We start from the raw sequence: 27036 nt of genomic DNA on the forward strand, positions 1-27036 counted from the left end.
GGATTCGAACCTAGATCCTCTAAGTAGAGTTGATTCTTTGTTGCATGGGCCCATAGCCTGTAGGTAGATAAATTTATTAATTTTTAATAAATTTATTAATTTATTAAGTATTTTTGAGCTTTTTAATAACTATTTTTCTAATTATTAATTTGTTTTTTTTTTATTTAGTCAAACAGAATTATAAAAAATGTTTGAATAAATTTTTAACTCACATTTTATCAAAAAATTCATAATTAAAAAATATTTATTAACTCTAAATATATATTTATTAAATTTGAAGTTAAAAAATAATTTCTTCAAAGTTAATAAATTTTTTTTAAATAATAAAATGTGAAGAAATATAAAAAGTAGTTTGAACTTGTAAAAAAAAAGATAAATCTCTTTCTTGTTACAAAATTCAAGATTCGAATTTTTCTCAATTAAAAAGTAAAAATAATTCATAATTAGTTATTGATTTTATCTACAAAAATTACAAAATTACTTCTGTAATTTTTAAAACCTCCAAAATTGAATAAAAAAAAATCTCGCAACCAAAAAAAAAAATTAATAACTTTAAATAAACAACAATAAATAACATAAAAGATATTTAAATAAATTTTTGACTCACTTTTTATCCAAAAATTAATAATTAAAAAATATCTATTAACATTAAAAAAATATTTATTAACTTCTAATTAATATTTATCAAATCTAATGTTAAAAAAATCATTTCTTAACAATTAATAAATTTTTTTAAACATTAAAATAGAGAAGAAATATAAAAAATAGTTTGAACTTGTAAAAAAAAAAAATTAATCTCTTTCTTTTTACAAAATTCACGGGTCTAATTTTTCTCAATAATTAAAAAATAAATAATTGATCCTTTTTATCTGCCAAAATTACATAATTACTTGTGTAATTTTTAAAACTCCTAAAATTGAATTTAAAAAATCTCGCAGCTTAAAACCAAATAAAAAATTAATGACTAAATAATCAACAATAAATAACATAAAAAATATTTAAATAAATTTTTGACTCACTTTTTATCCAAAAATTAACAATTAAAAAATATTTAATTACTTCAAATGAATATTTATTAAATAATCTAACGTTAAAAAATATTTTCTTCAAAATTAATAAATTTTTTTGAATAATAAAATGAGAAGAAATATAAAAAATAGTTTGAACCTGTAAAAAAAAGATTAATCTCTTTTTTTTTACAAAATTCACGGTTCGAATTTTTTCTCAATAATTAAAAAATAATCAATTGATCCTTTTAATCTGCCAAAATTACAAAATCACTTTTGTAATTTTTAAAACTTCCAAAATTCAATTAAAAAAAATCTCGCAACCTAAAAAAAAATTAATGATACAAAATCAACAACAATGACTAATATAAAAAATGTTCAAATAAATTTTTGACTCATTTTTTGTCCAAAAATTAATAATTAAATAATATTTATTAACTCCAAATTAATATTTATCAAATCTAATGTTAAAAAAATCATTTTTTAACAATTAATAAATTTTTTAAAGTATTAAAATATCAGAGAAGAAATATAAAAAATAAAAAATAGTTTGAGTGAGTAAAAAAAAAGATTAATCTCTTTCTTACAAAATTCGAATTTTTCTTAATTAAAAAGTAAAAAAAATGTAATGGTTTATTAATTTAGCATTAGCTATTCTCCAACAATCTTATAATTAATACATTTTTTTACTAAACAGAATAATTTATAATTTATAATAACAATCAATTCACAATTACTTGATATTTTTATCGGCAAAAATTACAAAATTACTTGCGTAATTTTAAAAACTTTCAAAATTGAATAAAAAAAAATCTCGCAACTTACACAGTAAAAAATTTTGCGTTATTGCGTCAAAAAATTTTGTTAAATATTGAACACTTTTTTGTGTTAAATTAACACAAAAATTTTTAACACAAAATTTTTTGATGCATTGACGCAAAATTTACTGTGTAAAAAAAATTAATGACACAAAATAAACAACAATGACTAATAAATAAAACTAAGCATAAATTAACTCTCCCATGACTTTAAGTCACACATGCGTAAATAATATCAATACACGTATATAAAAATAAAATTAGTGTGTTGTATCAAAACACAATGCTAATACAAAATACATACTGTACCCATAGGAGAAAAATATCTCCGTACATCTTAATTCAAGTTTAATAGAGTGAGCATTCAGAATATAGGAAGCAGGTGGTTGGGAGCATTGAGAGAGCGTTTGTCACGGTTCACCCCCATCCATTTATTTCTCGTGGTCCCTTTCCACCTCCAGGCTCCACCATCCCTCGCCTCCCACTATTCTCAAATTTAAGCAACATTATATTAATATAACACAACACACAACTTCATCAACTAGTGTGTGTATTCATATTGTACAATTTACATTTATATTTATATTATACTGGATACTGGATCTACTACATCACCGAAAATTCAGTACCACCACCACCTTGGTATTCGTCATCACTGAAAATTACGGGTGGGGGACAAGGGAAGGAAAGAAGGGAAGCCCCTGGCTTGAGAGCGGAAACAGATCGTAGCACTATCGCAGTGACACGCGCACTCACGTCAAGTAGACACTCTTAAGCTTTTTTACTGCGTACTTGAATTTAAATTTTAAATAAAAATTGTACTTCACTATTTATATTTTTAAAATATTAAATATTAAATATTCAATTAAATTTTAAACAAAGTTAACGACGTACTTAATAATTAATTAATTTGTAATTAATTGAAGTTTTATATTTTTATAATTTTTTAAACTTCCAATAATTAATAAGAATAGTAATTAATTTATTTGTAAAATAATTAATTAGTTATTTTTAAATAATCCAGTGATTCCATGTGTATTTTGTTGCTCTATTTTGGATATGTGTTATTTTGGTGAATATAGTGGGAAATTTTTGGAATAAAAATTTTTGAATCGAAAATTTTTTAAAAATAAGTAAAGTTACCAGTTGAATGTTTAAAGTTGATGTTAAGAAGAAGAAGAATAATTTTGGATTTGGTTCAACGTCACGGCGGGTGTTGTGAGCCTCGAAACGTCGGGGTCCCGATCGGGACAGACGCCGGCAAACGAGACGTTAATTAATCCCTTTGCCGTTAACGAAACAGCATCCGGCCCAGAAATGGTTTTGCAAATGCTAGACACCCTTGTCACGGCCCAGGAGCCCTTTTACGCGGACTATCCTTCTTATCAGGAACCGGAGATTGTTACGCACCATCAGAATCATCATCATCATCAACATATTACCCGGGTTATGGGTCCTATTTGCTTAGACGCTACCACTCATACTCCAGGTATAATTATCTTGCAATCTGGAAGAAGAAATTTTTAGTAATTAGCATTTTTTACATGATTTTAAAAGTTTGCAAATTTTATGTTTAATAAATTTATTTCATCAGTGAAAAAACATTTTTAAAAATAATTATTCCATTAAAAATTATCTTTTTTTTCATAAATTTATAATTATGGTTTTTTTATTAATTGTTCTTTAAATTATTGTGAAAAAAATTTAATTAATTTGAAAATTTATGAATTTTTTTTTTAAGTATAAATATTTCATTTTTTTAATTTATCATTTTAATCATCGATTTTTTAAAATAAATTTTATTAAATGCTTTATCTCTAGATACATAATTGAGAAATTACCTTTTATCTTGTGAAATATTGACATTTTTAAAGATATAAGATTATCCTGATGTTACACTCATCGATACCTTTCATTTGAGTACCCACATCAGTTTTTCATATATTTATATATATTATATATATGTATATATGAAAAATATATCAAAAATGCATGTGGGTACTCAAATGAAAGCTCTTGATGAGCGTAACATCATAATGAGCTTATATTTTTAAAAATATCAGAAGTTGACAAAATACAATATAATTTCTTAATTATTGACATTTTTAAAAATATCAGCTCATCCCGACATTACACTCATCGAGACCTTTCATTTGAGTACCAACATCAATTTTCCATATATTTTATATATTTATATATACTATATTTTATATTGTTCATATGTACATATATGTAATATATATGAAAAATATATGAAAATGCATGTGGGTACTCAAATGAAAGCTCTTGATGAGTGTAACATCATGATGAGCTTATATCTTTAAAAACCTCAATATTTACGAAAATACATTGCAATTTAACAAAATTCATTATTTACTAAAGCAAAAGTTTTTGATTATTTACAGTTCACAAGTAAAATACTAAACATTAAAATTCTCAAAATAAAAAAGAACAATTAAAAAGAAAATTCTCAAAATTGAGCTTACATCAAATGAAGCAAAATATATTATATTTACTCCAGATAAAGTAAACTTATTTACTTAACTCGAATCTGAATATTTAAAAAAAACCCGTGAAGCCATAAAACAATTTCTTGCTTTCCTCGAACGATCTATTTATTTATTTTTTTTCCATAAAAACTGGCAAGTACTCTTATTAAGCCCATTTACATGTTGAGATTACAACGAAAGTAAAAACAAAATCCTCTTTTTAAAGTTTTTAATGTCAGAACCTGAACAGTCTCAAGTACCAGAAGACCGTCTGTGTCTTGAGCAGCTGTGTCGCGTCCGTTTCGGTTTGGCGCGTGCCTACTCCACCTGTTCTCCAGCTGATACATAAACTTTACTAGTTTATTATATTAATATAAGGCCCAACATTCGTTTAATCAACATTTCGTTGAATTCCTCGTTTTATTCGGTGCTCGCTTAAACCTAGAACTCTACTCTAACAAATTTCCATTAGCCACCTTCTACTATACCTTCCACCGTCCAACCTGTTGCCTTTACTCCCAAAATAAATTAAACCTACCTTGCGGTAAATACCAATTATGAATTATACATAACCATTATGGTTATGATTATCATTATGATTGGGCTGAAAACCGGCGTGAGGCCCGATTACTTCTGGGACTCCCACGCTCACTGTCCATGAAATAGGGTAAGAGTTTTAGCCACGGTAGCCACGCAGGTGTAAGGGCACCTACCAACTGTTTTCAAGGTTTTTTCAAAATATCCCATATATTTTATATATTTTATATACATATATATGTACATTTGTATTTTTTATCGTCTAGCTACGATAATTAGAAGCTTTCATCTTTTTATATCATCAGTTTTATAATTATAATCACCAAAATTCATTATTCTGTCGTTGAAATTAAACTTTCATGTTTTATATCTTCTTTTTTAATTTATATTAAAATAATCGTCTTAAGTAATTTCTTCACTTGAATTTTTTGCTAATTAGCCTGAAAAAAAATTAGTTAATTCAGGACAAATGTTTTTGATTAAAATTAAAAAGAAAAAAAATTTTTTTTTCAACAATTAATTAATTAACAAATTATTTTAAAGAAAATTTTTTGGCTTAATTTTAAATCTAAGCATCATAATTATATTATCATTTTGTAAGAATTTTATATTCTTTATTATAATAAGTTTCTTCATTGAAAATTAAAAAGAAAAAATTTTTTTTTCAATAATTAATTAATTTAAAAATTATTTTAAAGAGAATTTTGGTAGAATTTTTTGTTACTCAATTTTTTGGTTTAAAAATTTTAAATCTAAAGATCAAAAGTATCTTTTTTTTTGTAAGAATTTTATATCCTTAATTATAAAAAGTTTCTTCACTGAAAATTAAGAAGAAAAAAATTTTTTTTAATAATTTATTAATTAAAAAATTATTTTTAAGAGAATTTTTTTTAACTCAATTTTTCGGCTTAAAAATTTTAAATCTATGGATCAAAATTATATTATCATTTTGTAAGAATTTTATATTCTTGATTATAACAAGTTTCTTTATTGAAAATTAAAAAGAAAAAATTTTTTTTTAATAATTAATTAATTAAAAAATTATTTTAACGAAAATTTTTGTAGAATTTTTTGTAACTCAATTTTTCGGTTTAAAAATTCTAAATTTAAGGATCAAAAATATATTATAATTTTGTCTTCTTTTAAGAATTTTATATTTTTGATTCAGCAACAAGTTTCTTCACTGAAAATTAAATAAAAAAAATTTTTTTTTTCATTAAAACTCACACGGAAAAAAGAATAATTGAAGAATTACAGTTTCTGTTGCAATAAAAAGAGCAAAACTAAGAATTTACAATTTTATAAAATAAGATGACATTTTTATAAATTTTTTATTCAATTTTACAGCTTATAAATGACTTTCTTACAAAGCTTGTAACAATTTAATTCTTAAAATTAAAATTTTTCACAGTTTTATATAAATTGCACTTGAAACTATAATTTTTCAATTTTTTTTTCTGCAGAAAAAAAAATTTCTTGCGCCAAGAAAATTTTAAGCAAAACAAAAATTATTTTGGAGCAAGAAGAAATTTTCTTGACTTAAACTTTTTCATTCACGAAATTTTCAATCTTCCTTAATATTTTTTTTACCAAAAAAAATTTACATTCCAGTCAAGAATTTAAAGTGTGATTTAATTAAAAAAAAAAATTTTTTATTCTTTTATAAAAAATTTTATATTTTTAATGAAATTAATAAATTTTTTAATTCAATTTAAACTAAATATTTTCTTATCATATATATTTTTTTTCAATGTTTAAAAGCTTAATTAATAATAATTTTCAAAAAAGAATCATTAATTATCCTCCAAAAGTATTATTTACGGAAGCACCTAAAACAGTAGAGCAAAAAGTAGAATTAAAACAAAAAAAAACAAATTTTTTGCGCCAAGATAATTTTAAGTAAGACAAAAATTATTTTGGAGCAAGAAAAAATTTTTTTTACTTAAACTTTTTCATTCACGAAATTTTCAATCTTTTTTAATATTTTCTTAAGCCAAGAAAATTTACACTCCATTCAAGAATTTTCGTGTGATTTAATTTAAAAAAAAAAATTTTTATAATTAATAAATTAATAAATTTAAAATTAATAAAATAATAACTATAAAATTAGTAAATTTTCTTATTTAATTTGAACTAAATATTTTATTAAATCATATATTTTTTTTCAATGTTTAAAAGCTTAATAATAATTTTCAAAAACACTCAAGTCAAGAATTTTATTTTTTCTTCATCCATAAATTTTATATTCTTAATTAAATTAATAAATTTTCTTATTTAATTTAAACTAAATATTTTTTTATCATATATTTTTTTTCAACGTTTAAAAGCTTAATTCATAATAATTTTCAAAAAAAGAATCATTAATTATCCTCGAAAAGTATTATTTACGGAAACACCTGAAACAGTAGATCAAAAAGTAGAATTAAAAGCTTAAATATATTAATTATAATACGTAAAGTAATGCGCTGAAGTGTATCAAGTTTACCTCTCATTCTTATTTCTAGTGAGTAGATCCAGTACAGCGAAGTTACTCACAGAGGACTCGTGGTAACGCAATCGTTGATAGAATCAAGTTAATAACAGCGAATCTAGTCTTAACAACGAATTAATTTGCGCTGACCTTGAATCGATGCATTATCTCTCGAAATATATGATGAAAAAAAAAGTAAAAAAGGAGAATAGGCGGAGTTTGTGCGAACCAATCGGTGAATGTGTTGCCGCCCACGTAACGTCCGCGAGCTATCTCGCGGTTTTCCATCACGCCCCTCGGTAGCTTGCGCGGTCTAAATTGTGCAAACAATGAGTCTGGGACTAAAGCGGTGACATCTTTCCATTTAAAAAGATAACGATCCTGTTTATTTATATCAGAGTTTCATTGTATGCTGAAAAATTTAAATGTATGTGATACTTACGTGGTATATGGTCCGTATTTTTAATAAATAAAAGCCAGATCCTTTATCTGCTGTACCCATGAAAATTTATGGGCTATTACTATTTTGTTCGAGGAATATTTATAACCCACGGGTCATTAATTTAATATAAAATAATAACAAATCTTGCGGTCACGGTTTTTGTCTTGCCAATCCATTATTCATGAGGTGTCCATTTTTATCATTTTAATCAACATACTAATTTTTGAATACTAATACGCGGTTTAATCAAATTTTTTTGCTGGATTTTTCGGGACTGAAAAAATTATAATAATTACGATAAGTATTGTTACCAGTTGGATTACAATTTATAATTAAGATTGCTTACTTTTATTTTTTTTACGTCATTGTTTTTTTTGTCATCCAAAAAAAGGGTCGCTGATAATTCATTTAAAACTGTTTATTTTTACAATTTTAATTTTATTAAATTCAGTTTAAATTTTTAAAATATTTTATTAAACTGAAAAAAAAATTTCTAATGTAACAATTTATTTATTTATTTGAATGCAAATTGGCATTTTACATCAATTAGGATATTCCTTAAATTATAAATTATAAATTTTTTAATTCTAAAACTGTTGATTTTACAATTTAAATTTTATAAAATTCAGTTTAAATTTTATTAAATTCAGTTTAAATTTTTAAAATATTTTATTAAACTGAAAAAAAAATTTCTAATGTAACAATTTATTTATTTATTTGAATGCAAATTGGCATTTTACATCAATTAGGATATTCCTTAAATTATAAATTTTTAAATTCTAAAACTGTTCATTTATACAATTTAAATTTTATAAAATAAAATTCAGTCTAAATTTTAAGTAAGAATTTTTATAATATTCTATTAAATTAAAAAAAAAATTTCCAATGTATAAATTGATTTATTTGAATGTCAATCGACATTTTATGTCAATTAGAATATTCCTTAAATTATAAATTATATATTATAAATTTTTTTATTTTAAAACTGTTTATTTTTACAATTTAAATTTTATTAAATTCAGTTTAAATTTTTAAAATGTTTTATTAAGCTGAAAAAAAAATTTTCAATTTAAAAATTTATTTATTTGAATGTCAATCGGTATTTTATATCAATTAGGATATTCATTAAATTATAAATTATAAATTTTTAAATTCTAAAACTGTTGATTTTTACAATTTAAATTTTATAAAATTCAGTTTAAATTTTAAGTAAGAATATTTAAAATATTTTATTAAACTGAAAAAAAAAATTTCTAATGTAACAATTTATTTGTTTATTTGAATGCAAATTGGCATTTTACATCAATTAGGATATTCCTTAAATTATAAATTTTTAAATTCTAAAACTGTTCATTTATACAATTTAAATTTTATAAAATAAAATTCAGTCTAAATTTTAAGTAAGAATTTTTATAATATTCTATTAAATTAAAAAAAAAATTTCCAATGTATAAATTGATTTATTTGAATGTCAATCGACATTTTATATCAATTAGAATATTCCTTAAATTATAAATTATATATTATAAATTTTTTTATTTTAAAACTGTTGATTTTTACAATTTAAATTTTATAAAATAAAAATAAAATTTTGTTTAAATTTTAAGTAAGAATTTTTAAAATATTCTATTAAACTAAAAAGAAAAAAAATTCTAATGTAAAAATTTATTTATTTGAACGCCAATCGGCATTAAACATCAATTAGGATATTCTTTAAATTGTAAATTATAAATAATAAATTTTTAAGTTCTAAAATTCCAGCTCGAAAATTGCACCAAAATAAATTCTTATTTTCTTATTTGATCCTAAAGCAAGTGCTCCCTAAGGACCATCATAATGAAGTACATATTAAATGAATATAATATTAACTATAAATAGATATAATATTAATTAATAGAATGGAATAGATTAATTATTAATAACATAATTTTGTTTTTCCCTTCTTTAAAATTTTTTTAAATTTCATCAATTTCTTGAATCTATCGTCTTTTTACAGATGCTATTTATTGGATATAAACATTACTAAATATTCTATAAATTCTGTAAATTACCGAGGACGTTTCTTTACAAATAAATAAATAATATTATAAGTAATACGGTAACTTAACATATTAAGTAATAATGAGTATAATAATAATAAAAATTGTTATTGTCAATCATTCTTTACAACATTATCTAGTAAAAAATTAACAGTAATTATTAACAATATTACGAAATATGTTTTCTGAGATTGGAAAGCCTGGAAGGAAAATTGTAAAAAAAAGCGATGCAAATCTTTTAAAAAATAATTTTTTCACTAAATTATTTTTAAAAAAATCCAAAAAATTTACTAAATGTCTGCCAATTAACTACAAAATTTTTTCACTAATTTTGACAGTAAAATTTACTTTCTAAAACTTACTCAAAAAATTTTGCGTTAATTTTCCTAATTTACTTTGTAAAATTCTTTAAAAATTCCTTCACCATTTTATCCAAAAAAATCAAAACCTATAAAAATAAATTAAAAGAAGAAAACGTCCTTAAATTGGGACTAAGGAGAGCAAACAATTTTCTACCAAACCAGATGTGTCAACATTTGGTTCTCAAGAATTTACAGCTCCGTAAAATAAAATATTCCTCCCAAGGTCAGATAGGGTTTGATAAGTAACACATGTAATAGTAATGTTACTCATAAGTCTTGTCTTGAACTGTATTATTGTCCAGTGTATAACGAAAAAAGCCGAAAAATGTGCTTGAATTTTCCTCAACGAGCGAAAACGTCAAACCAGATGTTAAAAAATGAAACTTAGAGACTATAAATCCACAAAAGGTCTTTTTCTGGCTGTCAAAAAATCTAATCTCGGTTTAGCGGCGAACAATGGTCGAGAAAACTAACTTGAAAAAAATAAGTGTTGAATAGTGTGCTTAATACTTAGAATAATCCCCGAAAAAACTTTTGTAGTTAGTAACTACAACTTATCCTTAATTGAATTATTCCTAATTCTAAGCAAGTATGAAATTTTAATTATGGTCCGTAATTTGTCCTATTGAATTATTTTATTACGCTATTATTATTTAATAAATATTAATTTATTTTAATAGTTAAGGGGAACAGTCCCCTCTTACACTTACATTATAAATATATTACTTGTAAAATAATAAAAGATGTTTTCAACCTTGAATAGTTCTGGGGGTCTTTATGAGATTAGCCGATTGTTGCATTGTTTTGTAAGCATTGTTCTGCTTTCTCTAAGAAGCTTAACTTACGTGATTATGATGTGATGAGTGGTGACTAATGCGCGCACTTACAATAGACTATTATAATTAATATTATTTATTTATGGTGTGTTTTTATTATTTTATAGGTGGTTACAGTCATTTACGTAGTCCAGTATGTCAAGAAGAAAATCAAAGAGATGAAAACTCATCGCCGCCTCACAACCACAACTCTCAAACTTCTAATTCTCATCCGGCGACACCTAGTGGCAATCATAATAACAACAATAATAACAATAACAACAACAATAACAATGCGAGCAACGCGTATATTCATTTAAGGAATTTAAACCAACTTAAATCTGAAGGTAATTGTTTTATTTTATATGATATTAAATGAAAATAAAGTTAGCCGACATGTAAAAATTTTCAGGATTTTTTTTATTAAAGAATTATTACAAAAAAATGAAAAAAAAATTTTTTCATTTGTTAAAAACTTCAAAAACTATAAGTGCAATTTAAAAAAAGTTTGGAAAATCCAACAGTGCACGCCTCATGACGCTCATTCTTTTTTTAAGAAAAAAATTAATTGTTTAATTGATTAAAAAAAAAATTATCATTAAGGTAGTTGTTGCGTGATAGGCATTTCAACAGAAAATTATGAAATTTTTTTTATTGAAAGATAAATATATTAATAATTCAATACCAAAATTTCAGATCAATTGACCGCACCGTTTTTGAGTAATTAATTTTCGAAATTGTATCTTTTACACGTAGAGGTACACGGGAAAAAATTTTTGGGAAAATTTACGATACAACTATTGTAAAAGCTGGACTATACTTTTATTACTATTAATTGTCAAATATTTTAGAAGAAGAAATACTGTTTATTCATGAAAAAATACGATATTACTATTGTAAAAAGTAAGAGATGAAAATTTCCAGTGCTGCCTCTGTATCTATCCAATAGAACTATAGCAAATTTTACAATAGTTGAATTGGAATGTTTCTCAATTAGTGTGAGTGATGGCCGTGCACAGCGCTAGACTCCGAGTTTATGTAAATGTTAAAGGATGTGGGTCTTAGTTTACCTCAGATAGCGTAGGGGGAGAGTCACTGGCTGCCAACACAGAGTTCTGGGTTCGATTCCCAGATAGGACGAAAATGTCGGTTTCTTTTTCGATTACTGTACAGGTACCAATTAGTCCAACCTTCTATCTCTCTCCCTCCCTAATATTTCTTTTAAAAAACCAACTGTGAATTTTACAATAGTTGAAGTGTAAAGTTCTCAAACACATATTGTATAATTTGCTCTATAGTATTCAACTTTTTAAGACTCTTGCTAGTCTTATTTGTTGGATAAAATTTACAATAGTAGATCGTAAAAATTACTAAATGAGAAGTATAGTCCACCGTTACTATTTTATTTAGTAAAAATTACAATAGTAAAATAGTCTCCTTCAATTTTCTTTCCGTGTATAGAGATGGTAAAGTTAGTATGAAATCTTCCATACCACTCGAGTGGGCCAAAGATTTCATACTAACTTTATCATCTCTATACCGCTACGTGTAAAGATGCAATTTCAAAAATTAATTACTCAAAAACGGTGCGGTCAATTGATCTGAAATTTTGGTAGTGAATTATTAATATATTTATCTTTCAATAAAGAAAATTTCATAATTTTCTGTTGAAATGCCTATCACGCTACAACTACCTTAAGTAGTTTCTTACAGAGTATTTTATATTTTTTTTTTTAAATATCGGCGCCCTTTTTTCTTGTCATATGCGCACGCAGTCTAAAAAAATCTAGCTTGATAAAGTGGCGCCATAGTTTCCACGTGACAAATAAGAAAAGCTCGTTTGGCTTTGTACGGTTGCATCGCGTAGTGAATTTTAATAAAAATTCAATTTAAAAAAAAATACGTAAACTAGACCACTGATATGAAATACGGACCTAGTTAATCGAATTCTTAAACTAATAAAAAAGGTCCGGACTTGAAATATCAATTTGTTCGGGAGTAATCATTGGTACATCCAAAATGGGGTGACATCCGGACGTCCACGTAAAATTTTTTTCAAAACGTTTCTTTTTCCAAAATAGCAACATGAAATGATTTTAGAAAGTAAAAGATGGTTTAATTTAAGTGTTTTTCCGGTGTACATCTACTTATATCATTGTATAAGTGTAATATGATTGGGATAGAGGCATTTAAAGATCACAAAATTGCTTGACCTTGACTAGTCGAGTATAAAGCGCAACCTCACGCGCTTCGCGCTATGAGGCGTGCAAAAATTTTTTTTAGTAATAATTTAATAAATTAAGCAAAATAAAAAAATCAATAACGTCGGGTAATTTTATTATTATTGATATTAAAGTTAACAGTCATTTAAAAATTTTTTAATTTTTGTTAACAAAAAAGTTTTTTTAAAAAAATTGCATTTTTAATTTTTTAAAGTTTCTAAATGTCAATTTTTTTTCTAATTTTTTTTTTTGCTATAATTTATTTGTTACAAAAATTTTTAAAACTATTAAATATCAGCTAAACTAATTTTCATTTATTTTATTAATTGTGTTTTAAAGAAGAAATGTCATTTAATTTTTAAATGAACGAAAATTTAATTTTTTTTCATTTAATTTTTAAATGAACAAAAATTTAATTTTTTTTTAGATTTTTACAAAAAATAAATTACTACTGAGAAAATTAAAAAAAAAAAAAAATTACAACAATAAATTTTTGACACATTTAAAAGTGGAATTTTTTAGAAATTTTTTTTTGTAATAATTTATTTGTTGAAAAAATTCTAAAAATGATTAAATGTCATTTAATTTTAGTATCATAGAAAAAAAGAATGATTTAATTATTAAATTAACAAATATTGAACTTTTTTTTTATAAATTTAAAATTAATTATATTTATTAGAAAAACAAAATTTTTCAGTTTTTCCAAATTCCTACATGCAAAATTTTTTTTTCGAAATTTAATTATTAAAAAAACAAAATAATAGATAAAAATTGTCAAATGTCAATATCAAATTTTTTTTTTATTTTAAAAGAATAAATTTTAAATTCTTAGAAGATTGTTGTCTTCTTGTAAACAATAGAAAATAATTTAGCTGAATAAAATTAGCTTCAGTAATCAATAGATTTTTAATTAAGTTAATTATTCTTGCAGCCAATTATGGGAATCACCATATACCTGAACACCTGCAAAGCGGTGGTGGTGCTAGCGAACTCGGTAACAATGAGAATGACCTGCGGGTAAGCAACACCGCACCAACAGATAGTTACATGACACCTGCCCACTACTCCGGGTACGATGATCCTTCAGAGTACCACAATTTACCCACGGAGCATGGAAATCCTCACACCTACAATCTTGACAACCCCTCGGAATTTTATGGTGCTGGTGGGATTCAGCTAGAGCCTAAATACCAACCACCTCCGTTTAAAAATTATCCAAGAGGTAATATTAATTTATTAATTAATTTTTTTTTAATTTTATCAATAAATAATTGAATAAATAAATTATTAACTAAATAACTAAATTATTAATTAAATAAATGAATTATTAATTGGCTTGGCTTAATATTAAAATTTTAATATTTAAATAATTTATTAATTAACAAATTTAAAAAAAATTTTACCAGAAATTTAAACTTAAAATTGATTTAATTTTATTATTTAAAAAAAAATTTCTCTTGGCTTGATATTAAAATTTTAATATTTAAATAATTTATTAATTAACAAATTAAAAAAAATTTTTAATTAAAATTGATTTAATTTTATTATTAAAAAAAAATTTTACTTCGCTTATTATTAAAAATTAAATTTTTAAATAAATTATTGATTAACAAATTAAAAAAAAAAAATTAACTAAGAACTTAAACATAAAATTGATTTAATTTTATTATTTAAAAAAAAATTTCTCTTGGCTTGATATTAAAATTTTAATATTTAAATAATTTATTAATTAACAAATTAAAAAAAATTTTAGCTTAAAATTGATTTAATTTTATTATTAAAAAAAAATTTCACTTCGCTTATTATTAAAAATTAAATTTTTAAATAAATTATTAATTAACAAATTAAAAAAAAATTAACTAGGAATTTAAACATAAAATTAATTTTATTTTGTTATTTAAAAAGAAATTCACTTGGCTTGATATTAAATTTTATTATTTAAATAATTTATTAATTAACAATTAAAAAAAAAATAAATATTAATTAAATAAATAATATTATTTTTTTAGGACGGTATCATGAAGGATACAACGAAAATTATGGTCAATATGACACAACGCCTTTCCAAACCGTACCAGGAAGCGGGAATGCAAATTCTAGCAGTGGAAGTACTGTTGGAAATGACCAATGGTCAGTTGGTCCTCTTGGAGAGCATCTTTCTCATCACCCAGCATTCCTTTCAGGAATTGGTCCCCGTGATTCTTCAAACTCTCATCATCCAGCTAATATTGGAAGTAATTCTGACCAGAAACCATTGTTACAAAGTGCAATGTTAGCCGGATACACTGGTAATTATTATTAAATGATTGGTTCAATTAACTAAGAGCGGATTTACTTATTGGTTAGGTGATTTTTAATTTTATTTATTGTTTTTTTGATAGGTGGAGGACCTTGCTTCACCGGATCAGGTCCAATTCAACTATGGCAATTTTTATTAGAGTTATTAACTGATAAATCGTGCCAAGGTTTCATATCATGGACTGGAGATGGCTGGGAGTTCAAACTTACCGACCCTGACGAGGTAGCTCGTCGCTGGGGTATTCGTAAGAACAAGCCCAAGATGAACTACGAGAAACTTAGTCGTGGTCTTCGGTACTATTATGATAAGAATATTATTCATAAAACTGCTGGCAAGCGATATGTTTATCGTTTTGTATGTGATTTACAAAGTCTTTTAGGGTGAGTTTTATTTTAAAGTACTATTACAAAATATTTTAAAATTAATTGTAGTAATTTTAAAGAATTATTTGGTAAAAATATAAATTTTCATTTGTTTTATTGATTGCTATTAGTACAAAAAAAGTGTGTCCAGGATAGTCATATGATAAAATCGGTTTTTTTTAGTGATTATTAGAGCTTTATCTCTAGATACATTATTAAGAAATGACCTAGTATCTTGAGAACTATTGACATTTTTGAAGATATAAGCTCATCCCGACATTACACTCATCGAGACCTTTCATTTGAGTACCCACATCAATTTTTCATATATTTTATATATTTATATATATTATATATATGTATATATGAAAAATATATCAAAAATGCATGTGGGTACTCAAATAATAGCTCTTGATAAGTATAACATCGGGATGAGTTTATATCTTTAAAAATATCAATAATTAAAAAATAACCTTGTATCTTGTGAACTAATGATATTTTTAAAGATATAAAGTCATCTTGATGTTACACTCATCGAGACCTTTCATTTGAATACCCACATCAATTTTTCATATATTTTATACATTTATATATATATATATATATATATATATATATATATATATATATATATATATATATATATATATATATATATATATGTATATATATGTATATGTATTATTGATATATTTTTCATGCATACATATATTTAATACATATAAATATATAAAATATATGAAAAATTGATGTGGGTATTCAAATGAAAGGTCTCGATGAGTGTAACATCAGAATGAGCTTATATCTTTAAAAACATCAATAGTTAAGGAATGACCCTGTATTTTGTGAACTATTGACATTTTTAAAGATATAAGCTCATCCTGATGTTACACTCATCGAGACCTTTCATTTGAATACCCACATCAATTTTTCATATATTTTATATATTTATATATATAGCATATATCTATATATGAAAAATATATCAAAAATGCATGTGGGTACTCAAATGAAAGCTCTTGATGAGTGTAACATCGGGGTGAGCTTATATTTTTAAAAATGTCAATAGTTCACAAGATACAAGATCATTTCTTAATTATTGACATTTTTAAAAATATAAACTCATCCTAATGTTACACTCATCGAGATCTTTCATTTGAATACCCACATCAATTTTTCATATATTTTATATATTTATATATATTACATATATGTATATATGAAAAATATGTCAATAATGCATGTGGGTACTCAAATGAAAGCTCTTGATGAGTGTAACATCGGGGTGAGCTTATATTTTTAAAAATGTCAATAGTTCACAAGATACAAGATCATTTCTTAATTATTGACATTTTTAAAAATATAAACTCATCCTAATGTTACACTCATCGAGATCTTTCATTTGAATACCCACATCAATTTTTCATATATTTTATATATTTATATATATAACATATATCTATATATGAAAAATATATAAAAATGCATGTGGGTACTCAAATGAAAGCTCTTGATGAGTGTAACATCGGGGTGAGCTTATATTTTTAAAAATGTCAATATTTAAGAAAGTACAGTGCAATTTAACAAAAGTCATTATTCAATTGAGCAAAATTGTATTTATTTATAGTTCACAAGTCGAAGCAGTCACATAGTGACTGCAGGATTGCTAGTAATATTATATAAGATTTTTCTTAATTAAAATTTAAGGTAATTTAAAACAATAAATTAAAAATTAAAAATAAATTTTTTAATTTTACAGATATAGTCCAGAAGAATTACACGCAATGGTGGATTTAAAACCAGAAAAAAAGGAAGAAGACTGAAGAAGATTTTCGTCCAAATAAAAGAAAATTCAAGTATAAAATACAAATGAAAGTTTTTTCGTGCTATCGTGATAAGCGAACGTAACAATTAAATATATCATTATATTTATTAAGTAAAAAAATAAATAAAAAAAAAATACAGTAAATACGTACCGCCATCAATCGATTTGAGCATCGATGACCGGCAAATATTCTAAAGTCACTAAAATAAAACTATTTTACAAATCTGTTATGTTTTGAATGATAAATATAATTTTCTTATTTAACATAAAGTGACAAAGGACACAGTTTTAAATTTAAAAATTTCAATTTTATTTAAATTGAATTTGTTGATAACAAATAATAAATATTTTGAGTATTTAGAAATATTTATAAGTACTAAAATCGGTCATTCGTACCAAAGAAACAGGGTCCGTTATAAATACCATTGGTGCCTAAAAAAGTAAAATAAAAAATGCGAGAATGTGAAGTAAAAAAAAAAAATAAAAAATAATTAAAGAGAAAATTATTTTCTCTTAGCAATTAAATATGTTTATTTTATAAATATAACATGAATTATTATAATGTTATGTTTAAAATTATCAAAGAAAAAATTACGATTAAAGATTTGTAAAAAAAAAATTAAATTGCAAATTACAATTGGAAAGAAAGTGAAAAAAAAATACTAAAAATATCATTATTATTATTATTATTATTATTATTATTATTATTATTATTATTATTACTTTCAATTAATTATAAATTTGAAAATATTTTTTGTAATAAATAATTATAATTATTTATAAGTTACTAATAGTAATTATATAAATTCGATATAAAAAGTGATTTAATTTCATTTATACTGGAAATTTTTTTAGAGATTATATTTAGTAGATATAAATAATAAATATATATGTTAAAAAAAAAAAATAAAACAAAGTTAATTAAATGGAGAAGTTAATAATAGCAATTATAAAATTTAAGATAGGTAAAATAAAATTAATGCCACTCGACAATTTATATATATCTATATATCTATATATATATATATACTTTTAAATGTTACATAATTTTTAAGTAACACAATATTTAGCATTGTGATGAATTTTTCAATTGATTTTTCATTGACAATAACTAATGAGTTAATTAATAAGTATACAATGCGTTTAAATTATTTATATTATTATATATATGTTTATATATATAATTTTATTTATATATATATACATATTTGATATTATAATGATTATTATTATTTTTATAACATGTGTGTTATATCTCGTTGATAAATTACACGATATGTGATTGTTATTACTCTAATTTTACTACAATAAAATTCATTATACACAATTATTGTTATTTATGCATTTTTTCTTCATTTTATAAAATTAAAAAAAAATTAATTAATTTTCATCAAAATTCAATTAGAATTAATTTATAAGATTTTTTATAATTTTAGGAACAAATTATGGCAAAAAAAAATTGACATAAAAATTGTTAAAAATTAAAAATGCAATTTAAAAAAAAAATTTAATACTTTAAGTTCATTGAAATTCACTTTAAAAATAAAATTTTTATAATTTAATTTTTTAAATTTTATAATTCAAATTTTCCCGCGATTTTTAATTGTATAATTCAAATTTTCCCGCTTGTTTTATTTTCAAATTTTACCAACATCTGATAATAATTTTCATAAAAATGCAATTAAAATTCATTTAGAAGATTTTTTATAATTTTGGGAACAAATTATGGCAAAAAAAAAATAATACTAAAGATAGCCGACATTTTTTATTTTTTTATTTTTTTTTCAATAATTAAATTAGAACAAAAAAATATTTTTTAAAAATTGCACTTACAGTTTTTCAAGTTTTTTTACAAATGAATTTTTTTTAATAAAATTTTTTAATAAAAAAAAAATTCTAAAAATTTTTAGATGTCGGTTAACTTAATTTTCATAAAAAAAATTGACATAAAAATTGTTAAAAATTAAAAATAAAAATTTTTAAAAATAATTTGTTTTTAAAAAAAAATTAAAAACTTTAATTTTATTTAAATTAAAATTTTTTAATTTAATTTTTCAAATTTTATAATTCAAATTTTCCCGCACTTTTCAATATTTTAAATTTTACAATTAAAATCTTCCCGCACTTTTTAATTTTTAAATTTTATAATTCAAATTTTCCCGCTTTTTTTAATTTAAAATTTTACCAACAGCTGATAACTCCTTTAATTTCTAAAAAAAGAAAAATCAATAACAGCAACATAATAACATCTATAAATAAAAAAACTCATAAATTTAAAAACCAATAAATAAAAATAAAAAAAATATATAAAATTACACTTTGTCACTCCTTAATTCAACACTTTTTCACCAATCTAAAAAGGAACTCCCGTCATTTGTTATTATCATTATCACAACCAAAATACCTTCACCATGGGCTGGCAAACCACGTGTAATTATTTCACATTATTATTTCTAACAATATTCTAAATTAATCACTTAACTACCTTTAAATTCATTATTACAATTTTTGTTCTAACCTTATTTTATTTATTTTCTTTCTTATTATTATTAACAATAATCCGCCATCTTTAAAAAATGTCAGCCGTCAAATAACAATTTTACAACAATAGAAAAAAAGTCAACTATTTAAAAACAAATAAAAATTCCAACAATTACAACAAATAAAAAAATTGTAATAATTAATTATCAAAACCTAACCTCAAATTTAAACCTCACAAGTGTCATAGTTGATAATAATTTTTTTACAAATTATTTAAGTGTCAATTTTAAATAAATTTAGTAACTAAAATTTTAAAATAAAAATTTCCAAGTGAATAAATAAATAAATTGATTATAATTTAATAAAAAAACAATTGTTATCTTTAAAAATTACCGCGTAGAATTAATTAAAAAAAAAAAAATAATCCAAGTAAGTAAATCTCGCCATATTGTCTAAGTGTCTATTGCACCGGTTCAGTATCAACTTAGCATTGGTATTATATATTATAGCAAATAGTTGACTCCCACCAGCCATCAGTCGTCAGATTGAGACCTGCTGACCACTGGTTAATCATCAGTCACCAGCAATCAGCCCACAAAATTATAACGTAAATAAATTTATACCTGAGGAGTGATAAAAAGTAGTGACCCAAGCGGCACAAATTTTTTTTGTTAAAATTTTATTGAATTTAAATTGACAATTATTAATTTTTTAACTTCTTGTTAAGTGAAATTCTACCAAAAAGTCAAAATTTTTTTTTGTGACGCTTGGGGAGTTGATAAAGAGTAGGCTTGAGAGTTTTAATAAAAAATAATCAATTGTAAATAATTGACAGTAAAAAGTGATAAAAAATAGACTTGCATGATTAATGATTATCAATAAACTTCTAGGCCTGAGACGCATTGCGATGAGTGCTATCCAGAAACCGGAGGTGATTTTCGTGCTCGGTGGCCCCGGAGCAGGAAAAGGTACCTCTTGCAAGGACATTGTCAAAAAGACCGGCTATGTTCATCTATCAGCTGGGGACCTGCTCAGGGAAGAGCAGAACAAACCCGGCTCCGAGTTTGGTGAACTTATCAAGGGTCATATTGTCGCTGGAACCATTGTACCCGTTGAAATAACCTGCAGCTTGCTGGATCGGGAAATGCAGAACTCGCCGAGCCCACACAAGCGGTTTCTTATTGATGGGTTTCCTCGCAATCAGGATAACCTCGAAGGCTGGACTAGGGTTCGTTATTTTTTATTTAATTATGAAAATTAATTAAGAAAAATTTCATTTGTAAAAAGGTAAAAATTTTAAGAGCAATTTTTAAAAAATATTTTTTAGTTCTTATTACTGAAAAAAAAAAACTTTATTATAATAAGTATTTAGGCTGCATTCGAAAATTCTCTATCTCTAGATGCTTAATTAGGAAATGAACTTGTATCTTGTGAACTATTGACATTTTTAAAGATATAAGCTCATCCCGATGTTATACTAATCAAGACCTCTTATTTGAGTACCCACATCAATTTTTCATATATTTTATATATTTATGTATATTATATATATGTATTTATGAAAAATATATCAAAAGTGCATGTGGGTACTCAAATGAAAGCTCTTGATGAGTGTAACATCAGAATGAGCTTATATCTTCAAAAATGTCTATAATTAAGAAATCACCTTGGATTTTGTAAACTATTGACATTTTTAAAGATATAAGCTCACCCTGACATTGCACTCATCGAGACCTTTCATTTGAGTACCCACATCAATTTTTCATATATTTATATATCAATATATATGTATATATGAAAAATATATCAAATATGCATGTGGGTACTCAAATGAAAGCTCTTGATGAGTGTAACATCGGAATGAGCTTATATCTTTAAAAATATCAATAATTAAGAAATTACATTATATCTTGTCAACTATTGACATTTTTAAAGATATAAGCTCACTTTGACATTACACTCATTGAGATTCTTCATTTGAGTACCCACATCAATTTTTTCATATATTTTATATATTTATGTATATTATATATATGTATATATGAAAAATATATCAAAAGTGCATGTGGGTACTCAAATGAAAGCTCTTGATGAGTGTAACATCAGAATGAGCTTATATCTTCAAAAATGTCTATAATTAAGAAATGACCTTGGATTTTGTAAACTATTGACATTTTTAAAGATATAAGCTCACCCTGACATTGCACTTATCGAGACCTTTCATTTGAGTACCCACATCAATTTTTCATATATTTATATATCAATATATATGTATATATGAAAAATATATCAAATATGCATGTGGGTACTCAAATGAAAGCTCTTGATGAGTGTAACATCGGAATGAGCTTATATCTTTAAAAATATCAATAATTAAGAAATTACATTATATCTTGTCAACTATTGACATTTTTAAAGATATAAGCTCACTTTGACATTACACTCATTGAGATTCTTCATTTGAGTACCCACATCAATTTTTCATATATTTGTATATATATATATATATATATGAAAAATATATCAAAAATGCATGTGGATGCTCAAATTAAAGCTCTTAATGAGTGTAACATCGGGATGAGCTTATATCTTTAAAATAAAAAATATTTATTAGAATTATCAACCCTATAATTAATGACTCTAAAAAATATCAGTTTAGTTGTTTTTCTTAAATCTTACTAATTAAAAAAATACATATTAAATTTTTTTCGTATATATTTAGATATATCTATAAAAAAAAAATTAGTTTAAAAAATATTCCAAGTTTGTATAACTCTAAAAAAAACTATTGAAATTGATAAAAATAACTTATCAAAGATATAAAATTTTTCCAACTAATTTTATTACCAACTTATCAGTGCAAGTCATAATAGATTTAAATAATTCTTATCCTAAACGTATAATATATACATTACAGAACATGACTGATAAGGCGATCGTAAAGGCAGTATTGTACCTCGAATGCAGCCAAGAAGTCTGTACACAGCGTTGCATAAACAGAGGATTAAAAGGAAGCGGAAGGAGTGACGACAATGCTGAATCTCTGGTGAAGCGACACCAAACCTTCATCAAGGACACCATGCCGATAATAAAATACTATGAAGAACGCGGGTTGCTCTTCAAGTTCAACTCTATGAAACCTCCCAACGTTGTTATGGAAGAAATTTACGAAAAGTTCAAGGAAATTGGTTGGGCTACAGATTAGATTTTTAATTCTAAAGAAGAAAAAAAAAATAAAACAAAAAGTATCTAGGCATTATATTTAAATTACTTGAATTTAACTTTCTTATTATTTAATGTAAGCATTTTATAGAATTTTGTTTGATTCAGTTAGCTTTTTTTTTAATTTTCTTTTCGTTGGAATAATTTATACAAGGATGAGCATTTAAGTATCAGGATCACATTCCTTAACCAAATTGAAATTCCTTTTTATTAAAAATAAAAGAGAATATACTTTTATATTAATAATAATACTAATAATAATAATCAGTAAAAAACTTTCAATTAAAAAAATTAACTTGAGTCAAAAAAAATATTTTTTTTAAGTTCAAAAATTTTTTTTTTAAATCAAGTTTAATTTTTTATTCAAGCTTTGCGTGATGTGACGTAAGTTAATTGAAAGTTTTAATACTGGCTATTAAAATACCTACATGTAACGCAATTACTCATATATAAACACAAATAAAACTTTACTGGTGTTTCATTAAATTAATCATGATTATTGAGCTAAGTTATCAATCTGGATTCAGAATTTTATTGTTAAAAATATTTAAATAAATATTCTGAATAAATAAAAAAAAGATGATAATTGGATAATGTATATTTAATGAAATTAATAAATTATACATTATTTTTTAAAACTATTCTGAGAATTCTACTTTTTTATTTAGTGTTATGTGACATGTTATTATTGATTATCTAAGTTATTTATTGAATCATGCTATTGTTTTAGGCCTGGAAGATGAGAAGAAATAAGACACCAGGAAATATGATCAGTGATATGTCTGAGTTATGTCAAGAAATATTTATATATATTTATTTGATATTTTTTTATGAGTCAATAAGCACTATTTCTTCTGTATCAACGGATGAAATAGTGAGTACCCGGAATTATTTAGGTATTATCATTGAAATTTAGAATTTCTTAAATTTATTTTATCAATTTCTTTAAAAAAAAAAAAATCATGTCTTTAATTACCTTTTACATTTTTTAAGTACGATAAAAAAAGAAGAAAAAATTTTTATTTTTATGAATTTTTTAATATTTATGAAAATTAACTTAGCCGACGTCTAAAAATTTTAAGATTTTTTTTTATTGAAAAAATTATTATAAAAAAATAAAATAAAAATTTTCATTTGTAAAAAACTTGAAAAACTGTAAGTGCAATTTTAAAAAAATATTTTTTTGTTCTAAATTTTTCAATAGAAAAAAATCAAAAAATTAAAAACCTCGGCTAACTTTAGTATCATTAATATTTCATTGTTTAATTGTAAATAAGTAAAAAATGGTTGAAAAAAATTTTATAGACAATTTTAATATTTCCTTTTTTTATTTAAAACTTTTTTTTTGTATCTCTTCATTTTTTCGAGATATTAAAAATTTTTTTTCCCTTTCAATAGAATTTGATAATTTTTAATTTTCAATAATTTATTTTTTTTTCGACTACAATATTAAATACGAGTTTTTAAAAAATTAAAGTTAATAATTCAATTAAAAAAAAATATAATTAAACAATTTATGACATATATAATTATAAAAAATTAAATATTTAAAATATTAATTGTTATAACTAAGAAAATTGGAACATTTCTTCTTTATATGCTTATGAGCAATTAAAAAAATTAATTTATAAAATTTTTAATTATTTTTATAATATTTATAATTTTTAATTATTTTTTTGTAATAAAACTAATGATAATATTTTATTTCTTCAGAACTTCTGAATCAGAAGAATTGATTTGATGTGTTTATAAATAGAAGAAGATAATTATCCACTCAAGAGGGGAGTATTCTTCTTTGGTAAATGAAAATACACAAAAAAAAAGTAATCTTGAAACATAAAATTGAATAACAGGCGTCTAGTGCAGTGAAAAGCGCTTGCAAATGAAAAAGAAGAAGAAGAAGAAGAAGCTTTAAGATAAATTTCTTTTAATCCGGCCGCTTATAAGTGCCCCAAAGATCATACCCTTACATTCTAATAATCTTTATCTAATCTCGGAAGATAGTAATAAAACATGTCATTTAAATTATGTTAAATAACATATTAGTTATTTATCTTCCTCAAATGAGATACTAGTTTTTTATAAGAGGGAAGAATTTTTGTTATCTAGTCAATTAGGTCTGTGTTGACTCTACGAGACCTAGAGGATAATAAAAATGTTTTTTTGGTAAAACAAATTTATAGAAAAATTGTAATTTATTCTAATAATATTAATTATGAATAAGAGCATTTTTAATTACACGCTTTATATTAGCTTCACTTGTATGTCAGTTTGTCAGTATGTCAGTAACTCTCCGTGGGTAATCTGCGCGCCTGCGGCCTTCCTTGGTTCTGGTAGCCGTTTTAGTCCAGTAAAAAGTTAAATGAAACCATGATCTGACCAGTTTTGGCGCAATGAGTAAAAATGTGTTCATTAATACTGAAATAATGATATTATGAAAGGAATTTTGATTAAAATTAAGGGGAAAGGGATGAAAAAAATAAAAAAAGGGTTGAAAAATGCCTTTTTTTTAAATAACTTAATAACGGTAGGAAATAGAAAAAAAAGTTTCAAGTAAAAGTTGTAGAGAAAAAAATTCTACACAAAAAAGTTCCTCTTCATTTTTTTGTTATCTGCTTTAGATTAGCTGCAAAAAATAAAAATTAAATTTGCTTTGTAATTAATTATAAAAACTTACTAGAATTATTACGGCCCTGTACCACGCAGCGCGCGCATCACATAAATATGTACTAACACTACTACATATGTTTTCCCCTCTACAAATCATACAGCTGACTGAAAGTTGCAATAACGTAATGCGTGCAACTGCGATAGACAATTAACCTACAACTTACTTGTATTTTTTTAACTCGAAATGTCTAATTTAAATTATTTAATGGAATGTTGGAAATGCTTCTCAAACATTTTGTTGAAAATTGCTATTAAAAAATTGGTTTTAGATGCATGTTAGTCAAATTTAATAATATTTTTATGTACATATCAATGAATATTTTTTTATTGAAAAATTACAAAATTTAAACACAAATAATTAAACTAAATTATCATATTTATAATTCTTTTAGAAATTAATAAAATTAATCTCTTCCTCTTGATTATATAAGTCTTCATTTTCATCAGAACTATTGTCTGAATGTTCAAATTCGTATGTTCGCTCAGCTACATCTGGATCCATATCCTGATCATTTACATCATCATTATCATCATAATTTTCATCTCGTTCAATCCCAACTTTTAATGTAATATTATGACAGCTGTTATCATTACAATTTTTGCATAATTGAGTACAACGTAATCCAGTTTTTTTGCACGTGCACCGAGCTGTGGTACAGTCACCTGTGCACCCACAGCTAATCTGTAAAAAAAAATTACAAGCCTTTTAGAAATTTAATCATAAATTAAAAAGTCAAAATTATTTTTTTTATAAATTTTAATTACCAGATTTAACAAGTCCTTTGGAGCTGGATCATCAGTATTGGTGATAGGAAGCATCATAGTGGTTGTCTTTTTCCACCCCCATTCCTCTGGATTCAACTCATTACCCAACCATTCTTGAATTTGATAAAATACACGGTATGCATGTTGACGCAGTGATGATGGAGTTGGTGGTAAAACTGCTAGCGATAGTTCTTTTTTTGCGTGTGCTACT

The 27036-nt window shown here is 23.8% G+C and overlaps 3 protein-coding genes and 1 long non-coding RNA gene across 10 annotated transcripts in view; 3 read left to right on the plus strand and 1 right to left on the minus strand.

Annotated features, from left to right (window-relative positions):
* LOC123271653 overlaps positions 1 to 17822 on the plus strand; it is a 100957-nt gene extending 83135 nt beyond the window's left edge. For both annotated transcript variants that reach the window (XM_044738036.1, XM_044738037.1), the window contains exons 8-12: positions 11108 to 11326; positions 14133 to 14423; positions 15211 to 15489; positions 15583 to 15880; positions 17622 to 17822. In XM_044738036.1, coding sequence (XP_044593971.1) covers positions 11108 to 11326; positions 14133 to 14423; positions 15211 to 15489; positions 15583 to 15880; positions 17622 to 17685 — 1151 coding nt within the window. In that variant the 3' untranslated portion in view covers positions 17686 to 17822. The remainder of the gene's footprint in view (positions 1 to 11107; positions 11327 to 14132; positions 14424 to 15210; positions 15490 to 15582; positions 15881 to 17621) is intronic.
* Positions 17823 to 19976: 2154 nt separating this feature from the next.
* LOC123271661 (UMP-CMP kinase) lies at positions 19977 to 23391 on the plus strand. Of its 6 annotated transcripts, none has more exons than XM_044738045.1 (3): positions 19977 to 20117; positions 21059 to 21396; positions 23086 to 23391. In XM_044738045.1, exons 1-3 carry the CDS (start codon positions 20099 to 20101, stop codon positions 23371 to 23373), a joined length of 645 nt encoding a protein of 214 aa, XP_044593980.1. In that variant the 5' UTR covers positions 19977 to 20098; the 3' UTR covers positions 23374 to 23391. The 6 variants fall into 6 exon arrangements, with proteins under 6 accessions (XP_044593980.1, XP_044593984.1, XP_044593982.1 ...); XM_044738049.1 differs by lacking the exon at positions 19977 to 20117 and adding an exon at positions 20356 to 20360; XM_044738047.1 differs by lacking the exon at positions 19977 to 20117 and adding an exon at positions 20640 to 20775.
* A 650-nt stretch (positions 23392 to 24041) lies between these two features.
* LOC123271662 lies at positions 24042 to 25566 on the plus strand. The gene is made up of 2 exons (XR_006510945.1): positions 24042 to 24264; positions 25104 to 25566. It is a non-coding gene; the product is annotated as an uncharacterized LOC123271662 (long non-coding RNA).
* Positions 25567 to 26438: 872 nt separating this feature from the next.
* LOC123272278 overlaps positions 26439 to 27036 on the minus strand; it is a 908-nt gene continuing 310 nt past the window's right edge. Inside the window, exons 2-3 of the mRNA XM_044738976.1 lie at positions 26826 to 27031; positions 26439 to 26742 (exon numbers count right to left, since the gene is read on the minus strand). Coding sequence (XP_044594911.1) covers positions 26449 to 26742; positions 26826 to 27031 — 500 coding nt within the window. The 3' untranslated portion in view covers positions 26439 to 26448. The remainder of the gene's footprint in view (positions 26743 to 26825; positions 27032 to 27036) is intronic.

The sequence above is a fragment of the Cotesia glomerata genome, linkage group LG9 (genome assembly GCF_020080835.1).
Source record: "Cotesia glomerata isolate CgM1 linkage group LG9, MPM_Cglom_v2.3, whole genome shotgun sequence".
Lineage (NCBI taxonomy): Eukaryota > Metazoa > Arthropoda > Insecta > Hymenoptera > Braconidae > Cotesia > Cotesia glomerata.

Coding starts and splice junctions, on each gene's coding strand:
- LOC123271661 (XM_044738044.1), top strand. CDS start 21,037: ATGATTATCAATAAACTTCTAGGCCTGAGACGCATTGCGATGAGTGCT. Junction 21,397..23,085: donor ACCTCGAAGGCTGGACTAGG/GTTCGTTATTTT, acceptor TATACATTACAG/AACATGACTGATAAGGCGAT.